At 38.4% G+C, this 21,273-nt stretch overlaps 1 protein-coding gene across 2 annotated transcripts in view; it reads right to left on the reverse strand.

Annotated features, from left to right (window-relative positions):
• LOC126162339 (cleavage and polyadenylation specificity factor subunit 1) overlaps positions 1–21,273 on the reverse strand; it is a 316,445-nt gene that overhangs the window by 79,150 nt on the left and 216,022 nt on the right. For both annotated transcript variants that reach the window (XM_049918776.1, XM_049918777.1), the window contains exon 17: positions 7,235–7,387. In XM_049918776.1, coding sequence (XP_049774733.1) covers positions 7,235–7,387 — 153 coding nt within the window. The remainder of the gene's footprint in view (positions 1–7,234; positions 7,388–21,273) is intronic.

Raw genomic sequence — 21,273 nt, forward strand, 5'->3', positions numbered from 1 at the left:
TTACTCTTCCAGTTCTCAAGAACTTCTTTCAGAGCTGCTACTGAATGCTACTGGTTTTTTAAAGCAAAGAAACAGCACTCTGTTATTTATGGAAGAGAGAAATTTTTTCATATACATACTTTCTTCGGTGTAGGCCTACGCCTTTTAGTATTATTACGAGTTGCTGCAGTGACAAGAGTAAGTGATTGTTTAGATCATGCATTACAAAAGCCTGGGCAGTGCACCAATTCTCTCTCCTTTCTTAATGTATTTCTTGGTGAGGAAACTGCACCACCATACTGTTTGGCCACAGGCTGCAACTGAATTTTAACAATCTGTTGTTCACTCATTAACACACAGATCTGCAATTACTAATCAGCTGTACAGTTGCTCTGTTTGTATTTAGTTTTTTTGCTGATTTGTATTTTAATGGTTCTCCATTTTTTCAATTTATTTTGTAGGTAATACTATTCTTTCCACATTATGATACGAAGCCATCAAGTTCCTTAGAACTTATATTCTTACATACTGAGTCTTATCCTTACTCATCGCTGCTGGGCCAGAGCCCAGGGAATGCCTCATTGTTTGGGTATAGGAGTGGCTGGGCACCTACTGGCTTGGCACACAACAGTTGGTCTGAAGGAGTCTGTAGAGTGAGTTGTAGGTGAGTGCAACATGCACAGTTAAGCACCAAAGCATGGAAAGTAGACATGGACATTAATCAAACTAGACTGAATCAGGAAAGTAATGAATAACTCAAATGGATTGTGGAATCACGAGAATGCTAATGATGTACTGTAAATTAACTTCAGACATCATAAGGACTCTTATGAACTTAAAGTATAATTAATACAGTGTCTAGCACAAATTGTTATAGTTCAAAAACCCTTTCCATTACATTTTATGTGTTACTGACTTACTTATGTGGAGTAATGACAGCTGGAGTTTGACAGGACGTGTATCACTTAGGCACACTGTGACGAAGCAAGCTGGGATCTTTTTACTTCCTCTCTTGTTTTGCCATCTGCCTCCTTAAATTCATTTTATTTTCATTTTTGCCTAACTACCATTAACATACACAAGTATAATCTGAATTTCCATAAAAGAGAAAGGCTGGCCCTAAGTCTTAAGGAATAGACAACCAGGTCTAAATTTGTGCTTAGTTTTGTGTATATAATCAATTTCCTAATTTATTAACACTATTCTTAGTTAATATCTTTTGTTATAGGGTGAAATCAGTAATTGTTTCGTAACTTAAATACTATTGATGACTTATAACCAAATATAAATTCTGTACTAATTATAAACATTTGGAAGAAGAACTACTAGTATTCTTTAAGTATTTATTTGGTTCCATTCGAAAACATATTAGCAAAGCCAGCCCTGAATTAATTCGAAAAATAATCACCAGGTTTGTCAAAAGCATTGTTTGCATAACTATATCTGTTAATTTCATTATTTAAATAAATAATTCATCCTAACCTTTGTGATAGAAGGAACTGTTAAAAAGGACGAATTTTTTGATGTATTCATTTAGTTGAATGAGTTATGTAAATGAAACATAGAACATTGTATAGTTTCAGTACCTATTATTGTGAGGATATATAAAGGCCCGATTTTTCTCCTGAGACAATCAGTCCATGGCCGATTTTCAGACGGGAAGTCTGTATAATCTGGTGTGACAATAATGTATTAACTTAACAGTGGAATCAGTGTAACACAAACAGGCCGTGTGTTAAAACACTGACTGTGTCTGTTCAATTTATTTCAGCAAAACTGCCACGCATACCTTATTATCCTGCAAGTACTGGGAACTGTGTGGTTAGGTATTTACTGCTCATAGATGTTCAACAGTAAACTAATGTAGCAGTATGCTGTTTGCCTGCAAGCTATTAGTGATGTTTATCATTTAGCATAGTGAACTGGCCATATAACTGTGTAATATAGGGGGTTGTGAACAATGAAAGTAAAGAACTGTGAAATGCAACTGTGCAACTGTCAGCTACATCATTTACAGTAGTCAAGTGTTGAACTTCCCCACCCCCCTATTTTTCAGCCAGTATAACAATGCAGTACGTTAACTCCAAGGACTATCAATGAAGAAATAAAGAAGGAGAGCGTCACATGTGGTGCCCTTTCGCGTGAGGTCTATTATGACAATATTTGGACACAGTAAACAAAGACTTGCGAACTTTGAATAGTCACCTCAAGAACGGTTTAAAAATACAGTGATTTTAACTATGTGAGTGCGTGGTACATGTGGCATTGGAATTTTGTCAAGGACAGTGAACAGACAAAATTATGGAAGTGTGACATTCAATTACTTTCGTAATATCAGAACTGATACAGCCACCATTAAACAGGGAGGTGGATCAGCCAAACAGCGAGTGGGTTCTATGGAAGCAGCAACTGAGTACAGGAGCAGCCAATTTAGCATACAGGTGGACATAGCCGACCGGATAAACAAGACGCCTCACTAAGAAAATTACAACTTGCAGTAACCGTGCAGATGAGGAAATAAAAATAAGGTAATTCACAGCAAAAGCTGTTTTATATTAAGTGATACATAATGAGTGGCCTTAAAGTACAAGACAGTGTGATGGAGGAGAATGGACAACATGAGAGTGATGTGATTGGTAACAAAGCTGTTGAGGTTAAGTTTTTAAATGAAAGGAAGACTTAACGGGTCTGATCCAGTAGGCAATAATGGTTATAAATCAGACATAAGTGTAACTTTGAATGATGGGGATGAAAGTCCTATTGCAGATGAGATGATAAAAGCATCATATACATTGTGTGGTGATGTGAGTGAAATGGACGAAAACAGTACTGAAGTGGGTGAAATTGTTAAGGCTAGGGGGAGGGGGGGATCTAGCAGCAAAAGTCAGCAAGGGTAAAAGTTTATGGCAGATGGAAAATTGAAAATGACATTAATGCAAAATATGAATAGTATGAGTATGAAAGAAGACATTAGTAGTATGAAAAAATACATTAGTAGAGTGGAAAATAAAACTGATAGCATAAGACCTCACATTGCTAGCTTAAAGGATAAACTGAAGAACGAAATTAAAAAGGAAATTGAGGTAATCAGCTCTAATCTTTCAGGATTACTCATTTCAACTGGTAATCACTAATGTCAGAAGATTTCAAAAGTTCAGCGAAACGTACGCATTCACTAGGGAAAGAAGGCTCTAAATCTGTGTCATATGACACAGTTGCAGTTGCAGTTTGGCTGCACATTCAGCAATATCGTCAAGTGAACTGTACTTAAGGTTACTGAAAACTGTGAGGGAGTCCAACAATGTTCCAGAGCTTTCCTTCCTCCTCACTAATTCGGCGTACAAGCTGTCCAGTACTGGGGGAAATTTTTCAACTTTTTTTTGCTTCCAGTCAGAAAAACTTCTTCAGAGTCTGCTTCTTCGTCGTCATGAAGTTTGCGTTTTCGTTATCTTTTATGGTTGCATTCATAGTCTATATCAGTCACAATCTACATGGATTTATTTTTATAATAGTCGAACATGCGACAAATAGATGCAATAAACCCTACAAGTGATTCATATAATTCATGCACTATTTTATCATCAGCATTTACACCTTGCAATTTCAGATTTACACTATTAAAACTCTGGAGTATGTCCTTCCAAACTGTCATGATGAATACTGTTTCTAGTCTGCTCAGTTGATTCAATAAAGCTGAAGCCTCAATTCGCAGAAGTGGTTTTTCAAACATATTATTGGTAATATGTGTGAGGGCATTGATAACGCTCTCCCAGTTTTTATACAGAGTTGCACGTGCTTCCTCTCTTGCTGACTAACGTGCTTTTGATAAAATTTTTACTGTTTTGATTCCTGGTTTCATGAAAGAAATAGGTTTATCCCTGCACTGTGTAGAAGCAGAGAACAAATTATAAAGGTTTAGCAGTACACTGAAAAATGAACATGCTTCCCGACAACAGCTTGCAACACTAGTGCCTACTAAATTCAAAGAGTGTGCTGCACAAGGCACATAATGCGTTTTCAGATTTCGTTCTTTAATGTGTGCCAGCAAACCACTGTAGGTTCCTCACATATTGCTTGCATTGTCGTATGACTGGCCTCTACAGTCTGTAATATCAATGGAATTTGTAGACAGGACTTTTAGTACAGCCTCAGCTGTTTTCGGACTTGTGTCCTGGGTTTGGTAAAAACAGAAGGAAACGTTCAACAGGTTCACCATTCTCGTTCGCATAACTTAATATGAAAGATAATTGATCAATATATGAAATGTCTGCAGTAGAATCTACTACTATAGAGAAATATTGGGCCTGTCTTAATTCACTAATGATAATTCTCTTTCTTCGTTCAGAAAGGAGCTCTATTATTTCATCACAGATTGTTGAAGAAAGATAACTTGTATAGCCCTGCTCTGGATTTCTATATTGTTCAATGTGCTCTGCGAGAAAAGGATCAACCTCAGCTATAAGTTCAACAGACATCATAAATTGACCATTATGTAATGAATGGAATCTTTCAACAAGTCCACGTAGGGGAAATCCGCGACTTGTTAGCTTCTTCATCACTACAAACACCCTTTTCAACACATTGTGCCAGTACATTTTTTCTGTCTCAACACATGACTCGAAATGGTTATTTATTGTTCCAAGTGACTTTTTTCTTGTTAAGAGTGATAACTCAGAATTTTTGTGTTCAAGTGAATTCTCAGAATATTAGAAATATTTTTCCAGTCTGCAATACCATTAGTAACAATCGCGGCCTTACCTTCGAACAATTTACATGGTGCACAAAAAACGGCACTGGTGCTACAGGAGTATACTAGAAAATCAGGCGAAGTTGATTCACCATTTAAAAGTTTATGGTAAAATACATTTTTGTTGAAATATCTGGTTTTATTGCCTATTGATCTTCTTGAATTAGAAAAATCACCGTTACAATTTCAATTAATGCCATGTTTTAAGAGAATGTCAATTTTTGATTCATTGACACACCATTCTGCAGGATCATCACTAACAAGGTTATTTCTTTTTGTAATGTCTGACTCGACACTTAGTTTTTCGTGAAACTCGAAATCAGAAACAATTTGCTTTTCTTTATTTTTAACATTTTTTTTGTCTGTCTTTATTTCTTTTACAACAGCTGCAGTGCCAGAAATATCGTCCGTACTACTTGAACTCAAAGTTGAACCAGCAACATTTATTCCGAAAAATTTATCTACTCTGCCAAGCATTTTTAGAATATTGGCTTCTCGTTCTCACCTTTCCTTCGATAATTTCCGAAATGCCACCCCACTTAATTTTGCACCTTTGCTTTTTATTTACTGTTATTCATGTTAAGGCACTTACAAAACTGGCAACCAACAGTCAAAACAAAAGAAAAAAAATGTAAAAGGAAAGAAAGAAAGAAAGACTGTATCCAGTTCCAATCGTACTACACTGCACATGATCACAAAGGTTGTTACTTTAAACACGCCACACGAGCACAAAGGTTTTTCCTTTAAACACAGAGTGATGAACTGAGCAACTCAGTTTACTTGACATAAGTGGGCTATGAAAGAACGACAATGCAGAATAATTTAATTTCATTGTTGCCTGTTTCTCTGTTGTCAGTGAACAATAGAAGCACCTCTGCTGGCTGGAATTCATCTCGTAAAGAAAATGGGACAGTCTCTTTTTTGGCTTCTGCTTCCTGCGTCACCGGAATTTTAGCTGTGACGGAAATATATTCATAGTGTTCAATTGCAAAGAGTGGGAACTTTGATATCGTGAATGCTGCACCACAATAAATGAGACAAATCAAAGTTGGTTTCTTTCTAAGTAATTAAATAAATAAAATTTTTAAACCGCTGTGAAGTGTATTTCACACGTAATTATATTTCTGTTTATGTTCTTTTTGTATAAACATGTGTTTTAAAATGTAAAACATTCCCAGTATCAACATGTTTTGTTAAACGGGTGTCATTAAATCAAAGCTCAGATATTGAAGACCATAGAGCTTTCACATTAATTATAGTAATGAAGGGTTGACTTGATACTTTCCCATAATTTCTACAAGAAATTTAAACAGAGTCAGGTTTTACATACTGAAGCTCACACATGTTACAGTATTAAAGAAACTGCTGATTAGTTTATTGCAGCTTTTCAGGGGTCCCGGTATTTTCACGAGGAAAATATAGTATGGTTAAGTAGAAGCTGACAACATTCTCGGAATAATAATGTCTCAAACATTGTATTGTAGACTGCCATCCTGACACCTTACTTCAAAATATTTTGAACAATCATGAAGATGATACCATACAGAAACCCAATGTTAAATTTCCATTCAGACACCAAGTAAACTGTGTATATTGTCAAGCTTGTATTGTTGAATTCCATTCTTAAGGAATATTTAAGTTGTTTAACAATATTAAAAAATTTTGTCGTTTGTAAGTGCAGTTATTTTAAAATGTAAAAGATTAAAATGAGTACAGAGCAAAAAATGCACCCCCCCCCCCTTAAGGTGCTTCCTCTAGGCCCATGCCTAGTGGGCCTATATGTAAATCCGCCACTGAGTCCACAGCCGATTTTCAGATGGGAAGTCTATATTAGTTAGTGAGACAATAATGAATTAACTTAACAGTGGAATTAGTGTAACACAGATAGACCATGTGTTAAAACAATAACTGTGTCTGTTCAATTTATTTGAGAAACACTGTCACACATACCTTATTACTCTGCAAGAACTGAACTGTGTGGATAGGTATTTACTGCTCATAGATGTTCAACAGCAAACTAATGTAGCAGTATGCTGATGTTTGCCTGCAAGCTATTAATGAGGCTAATTTACCAGTAGTGAACTGGCCATAAAACTGAGCAATATTAGAGTTGCGAACAGTGAAAGTAAAGAACTGTAAAACGCAACTGTGTAACTGTTGACTATATCATTTACAGTGGTCAGTGTTGAACTTCCACCCCCCATTTTCCAGCCAGTATAACAATGCAGTATGCAGACACTGAGGACTATCAATGAAGAAATACAGCGGGAGAATGTCACAACATGATTAGGAACTTTATTACCATGATATGTGACCTCAAGAGTAAAGCTACTTGCCAATGCTGTCAAGATCACAAGTACAATGTCAAACTAGAGCAACGATAGCAAACTAAAGAAACCAGGTAGAGAATTTTTGACAGCAGCTTTTCTACTAATAACATGAATTTTACAGAATAGATAGAATAACTGAAGTATAATTTACATGAACCTGAGTACTACGTAAACTTGCCTTTCTATTGAAATAGAGGAATCCTTGTGGACAATTAATGTTATGAAATGGTGCAAAGCAAGTGACAGCTCCATCAATACTCATTGGATGTGTTCGAAGTTCTCCTCTCGATGTGAGAAACAGCCAATGGGGGTATGGACCACATACAAACACCTATAAAAGAAAATAAATTTGTTAATGGGTCAATTTCTTTAGCAAATATCAATTATTTATTTAATACAGAAATTATACCATACATTTAACCTAAATGTAATAAAATGTGTTTCATCCTGAAATAAAACATTCAGAAACACTTCATCTGTTAACTGTTTTCACCTTTTAAGTGTCACTCTATCAATACAGAAATGAGTACACAGCTGGGCCCCAGCATCCAGAGACAGTCTGTGTGCTTGCATGCATGTGTGTGTGTGCAATGCCTGTACTAAACCATTTTAAGTGATCACAGATAAGTAAGAAATGTAAATAGACACAAAACTGGAAAGCTAAAGCAGGAAATCGGAAAAGTAAATTATGAGAATTTGTTTAATAACAAAAGGCTTTTTAGCTTTAGAGCTCCAGCTGCAGAGTCTTGTTTCTGAGATTAAGAGAATAGTATCTGTGCTGAGCAGCATTTACTTAAGTCAGAACCAGCATAGCAGCAGAACTTAAGATTCCATAAATGACTTTTTGGATTAGGGTGATGTTCTTAGTTGTACAGGTTCAAGACCAATACAGATTGTGCTTGTTATGTGTGGATCCAGGAGAAACTGGTCAGTCCAGGAACAGTTGAACATTGCATTGACCGTGATAACAAGCTTCAGGCCAGTGCCCTTGGCTACAGTGGCACTGAGGCATCTGGAGCAAAGGCTGTCGCACTTTTGATTCGTTCCTATAGTGTCGACTGGGATCCCCAATGACACAGTACCTTTCAATATGGTTGACTGGTTAGTCCACATTCATCTGGGTGTGCATACTGAACAATGCTGTTATCGTGAATCTCTGGGCAGAAGCTGAAAGATGGTACTGACCACATGCCTACCCCATATGTCTCAAAAACTGGTTTCAAGTCTTGTCCATTGTTGAAAATAAATCAGAGCCAGTATGGAATGCCTTGTCTGTTGGGACATGGCCAATCTTCCTTAAGAGGTCTGGACCAGTGCAGAGACTGGTTTTGCTGCCTTTGGGAACTCAAACTTTAGACAGATAATAAAGTCTGTTACAGAAACAGCAGGCAGAATAGGAAGGAAGGCCATTATCCAGTCCATATGCTTGCCACGGGGTCTCGATCAAAGTGTGGAGAGGGCTCCAAAAGCAGTTACTGAGCATACTAAGTGCAGGCAGCTGCAAATTGTGGCTCATGTCAGAACAAATTATGTGTACTGCCTCAGTACAGATGCCATTCTCACTTACTACAAGCAGCAGTACTCGTGCACTGGGTGGAAATGGAGCTTGCATTTTGAAGCCTCATTCTCAGAACTGATTGTTATCCGCTGGTTTGGAGCCAAGTGGAAGGGTTCAACCAGAGGCTCTACCTATTCTGTGATGATCTTAAATGTAAATCCTTGACCTCCATTAGTTTTTAGGATAGAGAAATCATCCCACAGACCTGATATATTCCATTCTAATTTCAGAGAGGAATGATTTTACACCCCACTTATTACCAAGAGCAGCATTCATAATGGTAGAGCCGAGAAAGACAATGTTACAGTAGAGTGTTTATTAACTGCAGAAGCATCATTGGAAACATCCCACAACTATTCTAAAAGTAAAGCCTCCAATCCATTTTCATGGAAACTGTAGATACAGGAAACATAATAATACAGTTAAATAGAGCACGATTTCAGCTAATAGTAATTTTTCCACACAGTCACAACCAACTGTTACGTCAAAAAGATATACGTCTCAATGTGTTAAATTGGGACTGTACAATGTCAATGGTAGGAAAGTCCAACCAAATTTGGAAATTAGTTTCATGGTCACAAAACTGTAGTGAAGCCTGGAATTATGTTCAAAGTGGAAGTTTGTCTTTTCTGGGCTGCCTGGAAATTTGTGTTTCCAGCCTAGTGATTGTCGTCCTGTAAAATTCTTACTCGATAGTTGCTTCAGCTCCAAAACAATGAAAGTAACTATATCCTGCCTATCCCAGCCCGCACCTCACTTTCTGCCCACAAATGGCTGTTTCTTTACTAGACAATTTACAAGTCGTCACTCAATGAACAGCCTTATGGATTTCAGTGTGTAGTCATTACGCCATGTCTCATTTCCAACCATTATAGTGTTGGAAAATTGTCACCTTGAGCCTCATATTGGTCCACCACATCCAGACGAACTTCCATGTGCTTTTTTTGGTCCTGTCTAAGCATCTGAAGGATCATCTCATACACACATCTTGTGATGACATAGGTTACTGGCATTCAGCTTTTTGGCTCAGTTAATAGAGAGCAGACAATAAGTGATCATATGGCTGTTACTGCATCACTGACTATGGGTGTGAATAGAAACTTAAAGAAAGGTAGGAAAAGATTCTTGTTTGTAAGTGCGACAAGAAAAAGATTTCACGTTACCAGAGCAGTCACCTCAAAAATTTATCACTGAGATGGAAATGGTTGTGTACAATTGGACAAATTCAAGTGAGCTGTATAACCCATGTTAACATGTATGTGCTAAGGAGGGGTGGGAAACACCCATCATGGTTTGACAGCAATGTTAAAGCTGCCCCAAAGGTAAGGACAGCTACAACACAGATGTAAATGCAGCCAAAACCAGGTACATCAACAAATACTGAACCAAACCAAAATTAGTGTAATGACAGCCACGTGTGAAACATGAGTGTAATTTTCAACAGATTCTAAAGGAAAACTCTGTCTGCCGATGTGACAGAAAATTCTAAAAACTTTTGGTCTTACATTAAACCAGCACATGGATCAAAGCTATATGCCCAGACATTCAGCGACCAAAATGGCATTGAGACACAGGACGATAGACAGGTCAAAAAACAAAATTCCTTTTTTAAAACTGTTCCACTGAGAAAGGTCACAATGTAGTTCCTTCTCTAAATTGTTGCACAAATGTCAAAATGATTGAAACTGAAGTAAGTGATTGTGGGAAAGAAGTTGATTGAACCTAATGGGATAGGCAAACAATTATACATACAGTATGCAAAAGAATTTGCTTCTCTTCTAGCAGCAGTCTACCATAGGTCATTGGAGAAGTGATGTGTTCCTAGCGATTGAAACATATGCAGGTCATTCTTGTTTTTAAGGATAGTTGTTGAGGAAAACACATACATTGACAAAGTGTTTGGAAATTCCCATTACAAACTTCTAGGACTTGTAGAGGAGAGTGAGTACATAATATTTCGAATAGGAACCTTGAAAGCATGTTTGATGGGTACGTATGCAACACGGTAATCATGGTTGGGGGGGGGGGGGGGGGGGGGGGTTACGTCACATCAGCTGAAGACACTTGATGCCTATCCTTCTTCTCTGTGACCTGATCTGAGGCTCATTCACATGTATGTGAGTGTTAGAACAATGTGGTTGAGTATACATTTTCAGAATTCATTGACCTGATCCTTCTGAGTGGCAAAGCTCACAGTAATGGAAGAGCTGCTCGTCACCTTTAACATTCTGCGTGACTGTGGTGCTCCAAGAAGACACTGCACACCCAAACCGGAAGAGGTCGTACTGCATCATATTGGAGAGAACCTGTCAATGGGTACACGAGCAATTTCTCTGGCTATTAATGAATGGAATTGTAGAACAAGCGATGTCCTGGGTCACACCTAGCCAATTATGTGGTGTCACCGCCAGACGCCACACTTGCTAGGTGGTAGCCTTTAAATCGGCCGCGGTCCGCTAGTATACGTCGGACCCGCGTGTCACCACTGTCAGTGATTGCAGACCGAGCACTCCTCCCAGTTGTACAGCAGACTTTGCTAGTGAAGCTACACTGACAAATACGCTCTCATTTGCCGAGACGATAGTTAGCATAGCCTTCAGCTACGTCATTTGCTACGACCTAGCAAGGTGCCATTCACATTTGTTATTTATCTATGGATGCCTGTACCGTCAGACCGATTTTCACCAATTATGAATTAAAGTTAAGTTTTCCAGAACCTATGTACTATTTTTGGCTACTATAATCCCTTGTCATTTTCCAGACCTCACGCCAGCCTGCGTGAGCTTAAACGCGTGCCTTTCGGCTACCCGTCCTAGTGGATTGGCTGTCGGGTCAGTCCACTACAAATTAGTTGTAAAAATACTGTGTTACCAACACTTTTTCCAATGGCTGTAGTACGGACACAGTGCTTTCCCGGACTTGGGTTCCAATTCAAAATATCTACCCACTCCCCTCCACAAGTCCTACACGTTTGTAATGGGGAATTTCTGAACACCCTGTATATGTGTACACCTTAAACTGCTCTTCAATGTATTCTCTGCTCTGTGTGCGCTGATAGAAAATTGTTGTGAAATGCAGGAACACCTTCAGAGGATTGATGCTTGGTGCAGAGATTGGCAATTGATCACCAACATAAACAAGCGTAACACTTTGCGCACAAATAGGTGGAAAGACCTATTACTGTATGACAACACAATTGTCAAGCAATCACTGGAAGTGATTAGATCCATGAATTATCTGGGGGTATGCGCATGTAGCAATTTAAGGTGGAATGACCAGGTAAATATAATTGTAGGAAAGGCAAATTATAAATGAGATTGACTGGAAGAATCCTCTACCCACAATGGAGGTATCTCTCAAAGCTGTCCTTTGATTGATGCTTTTTAGATTAGATTAGATTCAGTTTTCATTCCATAGACCCAAAAAATGAGAAGATTCTCGTGGTTGTGGACGGGTCAGAAAGTATAACATAAAATCATAAAACATCTGAATATAATACTTACTACCCTGATTATTTGTCAGGAGACCATTGAAATAGGTGAATATAATGCGGTTAACTCTAACAGCTAATATTTACAGAATTAACATGCTGTCAGAATGAAATATTGTTATGCACTATTAATAAATTTATCGTATACAAAATACCTAATCTTGACTGTTGTGACCAAGTGCTGTCAAAATTGAAATCTAACAGATAGTTTTATTTAAGCTGGCTAACAGTCTCTGTTAAGATATTCATTTATGGAGTAGAAGGTGTTGCCTATCAAAAAGTCTTTCAAACTCTGTTTAAACCGTGCTTTGTCTGAAACCAAGTTTTTAATGGTTGCTGGCAATTTATTGAAAATGTGTGTTCCTGAATATTGGACCCCTTTTTGGACCAAGGTAAGTGATTTTAGGTCTTTATGTAAATTGTTCTTATTCCTAGTATTGATACTATGTATTGAGCTATTGGTTGGAAATAGAGATGCTTTACTTGCAACAAAGTTCATTAAGGAATACTGAGAAGCTGCGATTAGAATACAAAGTTCCTTGAACAGGTTTTTATCAGATGCTTTTGTTCAACAACAAACAAATTGAGATTTGCTACAAGCAACCAGAAAACTGCACCATAAATAAGCAAATACAGTACTGACCTAATCGAAACAGGACTGATCAAAATTAAAATTTATATAAAGCAGGAAGTAATTAAAGTCCATGTTGCTAGCAAAAAGAATTATAGTAGTAGACTCGTGACTATGTAATGTTGGTATTTAATCTCATGTACATGCTTGTTCTACAATAAACCACCATAAAATACATTTCTGGAAGCATTTTTGATGAGTTGTTTCGCTCTAGCTACAAGCCTATTTTGATCGTGGATATTATGAGATCATGATCACTTACAACAATATCAATGGTACTACATAAAATACCTTTATTTTTTAATCCAGTAAATGTCAACAATTAGAAGTTGAAATATGATAAACCTCTATTATAAAAATTAGCCAAATTGAGTTATTGATTCCCCACAGTTCCAAGGTTACATTTTCAAAAAAATTACATTTGTATGTAATTTTACATTTTCTGATAGGGTGATGTCTTACTTTGCCTGCTTTGTGTTTCTCAAGTAAAATGTTACTAATTAAATTTTGTGTGCTATGAAGACATCAATTTTTCAGTTACAAAGCAAAAAAGTAAGATAAACATTCTAGTGTGCGCTCATGGACATTGTGATGAGAATTGTGATGACTGATCACATCATCATTAGGAAATAGCATATTAAATTAGACTAGCATCGTCAGTGGACCTCATCTGCAATAGCAAATGTCATGTTATCTTGAAGTATCAAATGCTGCATTGTAACATGTATTCTTGAAATAGTTCCTTGATTTCTCTTTAATTATTCAATCATTTGAGGGGAATCTCTCCTACACTGCGTTGAAAAATAAATTCTGTGTTAATGGTGGTGGTGAATTAACTTTTCCCTTACATCATTGTATTGCGTGAAGTAACCTCAGACACGAAATGATTTGCATTAAAAAATCTGTTCTGGAAATTGATCAAACTGCAACTACAGTTCTCAAAATTATTTGGAGTTATGTTCAGTGCGCCTTTAAATGTATCTTTCAGAACAACAACAGAATTTTTGTTATCAACATCTGCATTATACCAATTACTCACTCTACACAAAAACTGTGTCCCTCTAGCTCAGGGGCGGGCAAACGTTGCACGCGGCTCATGAGCACACAGCGCTGCACGTGTGCTGCTCACGTGCAATCGGCAAATGGGACTGTGGTGACAGCTGGCAGGGTGCGGCAGTGTAGTACCAGGCTAAGCTGTGGACGTTGAAGCGAAGCGACCACTACGTAGTGAACGTTGTATTTCAAGAACCGGAAAATGCAGAGTGAATCAAGGAAACGAAGAAGTGGAGATTTGCTATCTTTTAAAAAGGAATTGCTATCTTTTAAAAAGGAATGGGAGAATAATTTTTTCTTTGTGCAAAAACGTGAAAATTCGAAATGACAGTATTCTCGCTGGTCAGCGGAAGTTTAATATTGAACGCCGTTATAATAAATTTCTGTATGTTCCCGTACTTAGTGCAATAAAAGAGGAAATTCTCAAGCGATTTGGGGATATATCATACTTATCCCAAGGTTTTGAATAGTTCTCAAGACAATTTGCTGTTTCTGTAGATGATAATTCATCCCAGTTTGCAAATGGAATTAACAGATCTACACTGTAGAATCTAGAGCGTAATTCTCGCATGAGAGTAAGTTCCTTTTGGCAAGACGTGTAATAGATTTTTACCACAACTTTCCACAGCAAGAGTTTCCTCGTCTCCATCGTGAAGCCGCGAAGATAATATGTTTGGTTCGACATACGTTTGCGAGAGATTTTATTCTGTTGTGAAAATTAATAAGTCTTGGTTAAGAGTAAACATCAGTAATGAAAATTTACGTAACTGTTCGCTTTTGTCTGTATGTAGAAATTTTGTTCCAGACATTAAACGTATTGTAAACTCCACCTGTGATAATTAAATACAGCGTATCGTAGGTAATAGGTACTCTTTCAAACCATTATTTCTTTCAGGCACTCGTACTAACCTTATTCCTTCATTCAATAAAGCAGGCCAGGAAACAAAACGCATTACAGAGGAAGAAGCAGAGAGACGGTATGGTGAGGAGGGGAGAGAAGCGGGTGGCCAACTTGCCCCTGTGTGCACGCAGAACACCTGTTTACTGCACACGTGCAAGTGCACCGCACACGTGCAGGATTCCTGCCCGCCCCTGCTCTAGCTCTTTAACCTTTCAGTCTGACCCATTAACATTCTTCTTATCTGGGGCACGCCTAAAACAAATATAGTTTCCTTTTAATAAGGGATGTTGCAGCTACTCAAAACGAAGATACTGAAAATTAGGAAGACTCTAAATTTTGTGGTGACAGTGGCAAATGAACAGAGTTAGTTCCATTTACTCTTAGACCAAAGTAAGTGAAGAACTGATGCTAACAAAAAACGTTTGTTGTCCCTGATGGCTTCGTTACTACGTTTTGTTTTTCACTATTGAGAACATCGACGATGTACCAGTCGTGGCATTTTAGCTGTCCAGTCTGCATGTGTTACTGCAAATGAACTCTCTGCAGCATTTAAACATGAACACCCAGAATGCAACTTCAGGAAATGTTATCACTTTCATGTGTCATTTATACCCTGCCACCCGATCGTTACGCGTGGTAGAAGTTGGTAGCTGCAGGTGTGCACGAAAGAAAAAAAATCACATGTACACATAGCCATTAGGAGAGGTAAGAAGAAGTAGACACACACATGAAAAAACATTTTCCTTTGTCTCTGACATTGCTACCAACTTCTACCACATGTAACGATCGGGTGGCAGGGTATAAATGACACATGAAAGTAATAACATTTCCTGAAGTTGCATTCTGGGTGTTCGTGTTTAAATGCTGCAGAGAGTTCATTTGCAGTAACACATGCAGACTGGACAGCTAAAATGCCACGACTGGTACATTGTCGATGTTGTCAACAGTGAAAAACAAAACGTAGTAACGAAGCCATCAGGGACAACAAACGTTTTTTGTTAGCATCAGTTCTTCACTTACTTTGGTCTAAGAGTAAATGGAACCAGTGAGACACTCCATGTTATAGTGTTATATTCACTCCTCTGTACAACCAGTTGCAATGATGATTTGCTGTTTTCAAAAAAGTTTGGTCTATTGGAATGTCTCTGGCAGTAACAATCTAATATGTAACACTGAATTGTGTCTTATGTGAAAGGCTCCAGTAGTGTTTTGCTAGTGCTGTGTATGAAATGTATATTTTGTTCCCATCATTTTGTGTGTGCTGTTCTTGGTGTGGTTATCATGCCTTATGAAATGCGAAATGAAGGAGCCAGAATCCTCAAGAAAAAAAGTCAGACCAGGAATCACAAGTGGATTAACAATTGATTGCGGCAGTTTGGCAATGGTGAACAGTTTAGGCGTGATGATGTGTGCTCTGATTGGAAGAAGGCAGCTCCAACATGTCAAGTGTGAACTATCAACATGTGAATTGTTAACTATCACTAATAGTTCTACATGTAATAATGGAATAAGAGCCATTTTTGTACTTATATTTACCAAGCAAAAACAAACAAAAAACTTTTAAACAGCAGCATGTACCCGAGTCGGGATGTGAGTACCAGCATGGTATTCACTTAGTTGCATGTGTATAACCACCTACAAATGACACCACGGGTGGCCAGCTCACCAGCCCTTGTCGTTAATCTGATGCAGATTCAATCTGTGACAAGCATGAATCCCAAGAGTAGCATGCTAAAGTGCTCAGCTATCCAGATTGCTCATACCTCGTGCAAATTGTGTATGAACAAAATAGTGTTGTACAACTGGGACCAACAGAATGAGATAAAGCAGTTGTTAAGGTACTGACTTCATATTTAGAACCATATAATTTACTCTGTCTGGACACCCTGGTTTAGATTTACTGCAATTTTCCAAAAACACTTCAGGCAAATGACAGGATGTTTCCTTCAGCAACGTCACAGTTGAGTAACCGTTCTATCCTCATAATGTTATATATTCTGTGTGTCTGTATAATTGAATGATTTATTTTCATTCTATTATGATGAAATCTATATCACTATCAGATGTTCCCTATAAGAATAAGGGGGGTGGAAAAAAATAGAGTGAATGGCCCAGATTACTGGACAATTTTTTCATAGCAATATGAAGAGCATCACTGGTTCTTAAATGCATTAGGAATACATTTTACACATCTCATTTCATTTGATAAGAGGAAACATCCAAAAGCAGTTGTGAAATAGACAAATCATATACAGTTGAGGTGATGTCTAGTTTTCCTTTCATAATCCTAGGATAGACACATGGTGCCCAATATGGATACGCTTCTCAACATCATTGTTGTTGTTGTTGTTGTTGTTGTTGTTGTTGTGGTGGCCTTCAGTCCTGAGACTGGTTTGATGCAGCTCTCCATGCTACTCTATCCTGTGCAAGCTTCTTCATCTCCCAGTACCTACTGCAACCTACATCCTTCTGAATTTGCTTAGTGAATACATCTCTTGGACTCCTCCTACGATTTTTACCCTCCACGCTGCCCTCCAATACTAAATTGGTGATCCCTTGATGCCTCAGAACATGTCCTACCAACCGATCCCTTCTTCTGGTCAAGTTGTGCCACAAACTCCTCTTCTCCCCAATCCTATTCAGTACCTCCTCATTTGTTATGTGATCTACCCATCTAATCTTCAGCATTCTTCTGTAGCACCACATTTCAAAAGCTTCTATTCTCTTCTTGTCCAAACTATTTACCGTCCAAGTTTCACTTCCATACATGGCTACACTCCATACAAATACTTTCAGAAATGACTTCCTGACGCTTAAATCTATACTCGATGTTAACAAATTTCTCTTCTTCAGAAACGCTTTCCTTGCCATTGCCAGTCTACATTTTATATCCTCTCTACTTCGACCATCATCAGTTATTTTGCTCCCCAAATAGCAAAACTCTTTTACTACTTTAAGTGTCTCATTTCCTAATCTAATACTCTCAACATCACCCGACTTAATTCGACTACATTCCATTATCCTCGTTTTGCTTTTGTTGATGTTCATCTTATATCCTCCCTTCAAGACACTGTCCATTCCGTTCAACTGCTCTTCCAAGTCCTTTGCTGTCACTGACAGAATTACAATGTCATCGGCGAACCTCCACGTTTTTATTTCTTCTCCATGGATTTTAATACCTACTCCGAATTTTTCTTTTGTTTCCTTTACTGCTTGCTCAATATACAGATTGAATAACATCGAGGAGAGGCTACAACCCTGTCTTACTCCCTTCCCAACCACTGCTTCCCTTTATGTCCCTCGACTCTTATAACTGCCATCTGGTTTCTGTACAAATTGTAAATAACCTTTTGCTCCCTGTATTTTACCCCTGCCACCTTTAGAATTTGAAAGAGTATTCCAGTCAACATTGTCAAAAGCTTTCTCTAAGTCTACAAATGCTAGAAATGTAGGTTTGCCTTTCCTTAATCTTTCTTCTAAGATAAGTCGTAAGGTCAGTATTGCCTCATGTGTTCCAGTATTTCTACGGAATCCAAACTGATCTTCCCCGAGGTCGGCTTCTACTAGTTTTTCCATTCGTCTGTAAAGAATTCGTGTTAGTATTTTGCAGCTGTGGCTTATTAAACTGATTGCTCGGTAATTTTCACATCTGTCAACACCTGCTTTCTTTGGGATTGGAATTATTATATTCTTCTTGAAGTCTAAGGATATTTCGCCTGTTTCATACATCTTGCTCACCAGATGGTAGAGTTTTGTCAGGACTGGCTCTCCCAAGGCCGTCAGTAGTTCCAATGGAATGTTGTCTACCCCGGGGGCCTTGTTTCGACTCAGGTCTTTCAGTGCTCTGTCAAACTCTTCACGCAGTATCGTATCTCCCATTTCATCTTCATCTACATCCTCTTCCATTTCCATAATATTCTCCTCAAGTACATCGCCCTTGTATAGACGCTCTATATACTCCTCTTCCACCTTTCTGCTTTCCCTTCTTTGCTTAGAACTGGGTTTCCATCTGAGCTCTTGATATTCATGCAAGTGGTTCTCTTATCTCCAAAGCTCTCATTAATTTTCCTGTAGGCAGTATCTATCTTACCCCTAGTGAGATAAGCCTCTACCATCCTTACATTTGTCCTCTAGCCATCCCTGCTTAGCCATTTTGCACTTCCTGTCGATCTCATTTTTTAGACGTTTGTATTCCTTTTTGCCTGCTTCATTTATTGCATTTTTATATTTTCTCCTTTCATCAATTAAATTCAATATTTTTTCTGTTACCCAAGGATTTCTATTAGCCCTCGTCTTTTTACCTATTTGATCCTCTGCTGCCTTCACTACTTCATCCCTCAAAGCTACCCATTCTTCTTCTACTGTATTTCTTTCCCCCATTCCTGTCAATTGTTCCCTTATGCTCTCCCTGAAACTCTGTACAACCTCTGGTTCTTTCAGTTTATCCAGGTCCCATCTCCTTAAATTCCCACCTTTTTGCAGTTTCTTCAGTTTTAATCTACAGGTCATAACCAATAGATTGTGGTCAGAGTCCACATCTGCCCCTGGAAATGTCTTACAATTTAAAACCTGGTTCCTAAATCTCTGTCTTACCATTATATAATCTATCTGATACCTTTTAGTATCTCCAGGGTTCTTCCATGTATACAACCTTCTATCATGATTCTTAAACCAAGTTGGTTGGTTGGTTGGTTTGGGGAAGGAGACCAGACAGCGTGGTCATCGGTCTCATCGGATTAGGGAAGGATGGGGAAGGAAGTCGGCCGTGCCCTTTTAGAGGAACCATCCCGGCATTTGCCTGGAGTGATTTAGGGAAATCACGGAAAACCTAAATCAGGATGGCCGAACGCGGGATTGAACCGTCGTCCTCCCGAATGCGAGTCCAGTGTCTAACCATTGCGCCACCTCGCTCGGTGTCTTAAACCAAGTGTTAGCTATGATTAAGTTGTGCTCTGTGCAAAATTCTACCAGGCGGCTTCCTCTTTCATTTCTTAGCCCCAATCCTTATTCACCTACTACGTTTCCTTCTCTCCCTTTTCCTACTACCGAATTCCAGTCACCCATGACTATTAAATTTTCGTCACCCTTCACTATCTGAATAATTTCTTTTATTTCATCATACATTTCTTCAATTTCTTCGTCATCTGCAGAGCTAGTTGGCATATAAACTTGTACTACTGTAGTAGGTGTGGGCTTTGTATCTATCTTGGCCACAATAATGCGTTCACTATGCTGTTTGTAGTAGCTTACTCGCTTTCCTATTTTCCTATTCATTATTAAACCTACTCCTGCATTACCCCAATTTGATTTGTGTTTATAACCCTGTAGTCACCTGACCAGAAGTCTTCTTCCTCCTGCCACCGAACTTCACTCATTCCCACTATATCTAACTTTAACCTATCCATTTCCATTTTTAAATTTTCTAACCTACCTGCCCGATTAAGGGATCTGACCATCCACGCTCCGATCCATAGAACGCCAGTTTTCTTTCTCCTCATAACGACATCCTCTTGAGTAGTCCCCGCCCGGAGATCCGAATGGGGGACTATTTTACCTCCGGAATATTTTACCCAAGAGGACGCCATACAGTAAAGCTGCATGCCCTCGGGAAAAATTACGGCCGTACTTTCCCCTTGCTTTCAACCGTTCGCAGTACCAGCACAGCAAGGCCGTTTTGGTTATTGTTACAAGGCCAGATCAGTCAATCATCCAGACTGTTGCCCTTGCAACTACTGAAAAGGCTGCTGCCCCTCTTCAGGACCCACACGTTTGTCTGGCCTCTCAACAGATACCCCTCCGTTGTGGTTGTACCTACGGTACGGCTATCTGTATCGCTGAGGCACGCAAGCCTCCCCACCAATGGCAAGGTCCATGGTTCATGGGGGGGCTCAACATCATTAACAGCTAATAATCAAGACTATGTATTTCTCACATAATGGAAAGCAAACTTTCACTCATATAGTTGCTGCAAACTGACCTGTTAAGATAAATTTATGGTGCTTCTGCTCTGAAACACATTATGTCTTTTCTTTTAGATATCTGTACATTATTTTTCACCATTTCTAGCAAAACAGAATTTCACAAAACAATATGCCATTAAATCACAAACAAAGAAAATTACTCAACTCATTATCCACTTCAATAGAATTTAACAACATAACTTACTTCTTTCTTTATGGATGAACTGCCTTAGCTTTTCAGACTCACTAAAGTCTACAACCCACAAAATTGCAAAATACATCACACTCCTTCACAGAAATAAAGCTTTCAAACCATGCTTGGGAGTGGGGAAGGAAAAAAGGGAAAAACATCTAGCTGTTACATTTTTTTATTTAAAAAAGCAATAACGTAAACTAAATGGGAAAAAGAGCTAATTTCTAATAAGCAAACACTGACCAAGAAAGCACAAAAATGATATAGTACTGTGTAGGGAAGAAGTGAATAAACAGTTCACCGAGGAAAAGAATGATAATGATATGATATGCTATGATGATCACATTGTAACAATAGCAGCAAATCCTGTATCTTGCATGTAGTTTGTGGGTAATGCTTACTGTCCATATTTGAAATATAGCTACCAGCTT

The sequence above is a fragment of the Schistocerca cancellata genome, chromosome 2 (assembly GCF_023864275.1).
Source record: "Schistocerca cancellata isolate TAMUIC-IGC-003103 chromosome 2, iqSchCanc2.1, whole genome shotgun sequence".
NCBI classification, from domain to species: Eukaryota; Metazoa; Arthropoda; class Insecta; order Orthoptera; family Acrididae; genus Schistocerca; species Schistocerca cancellata.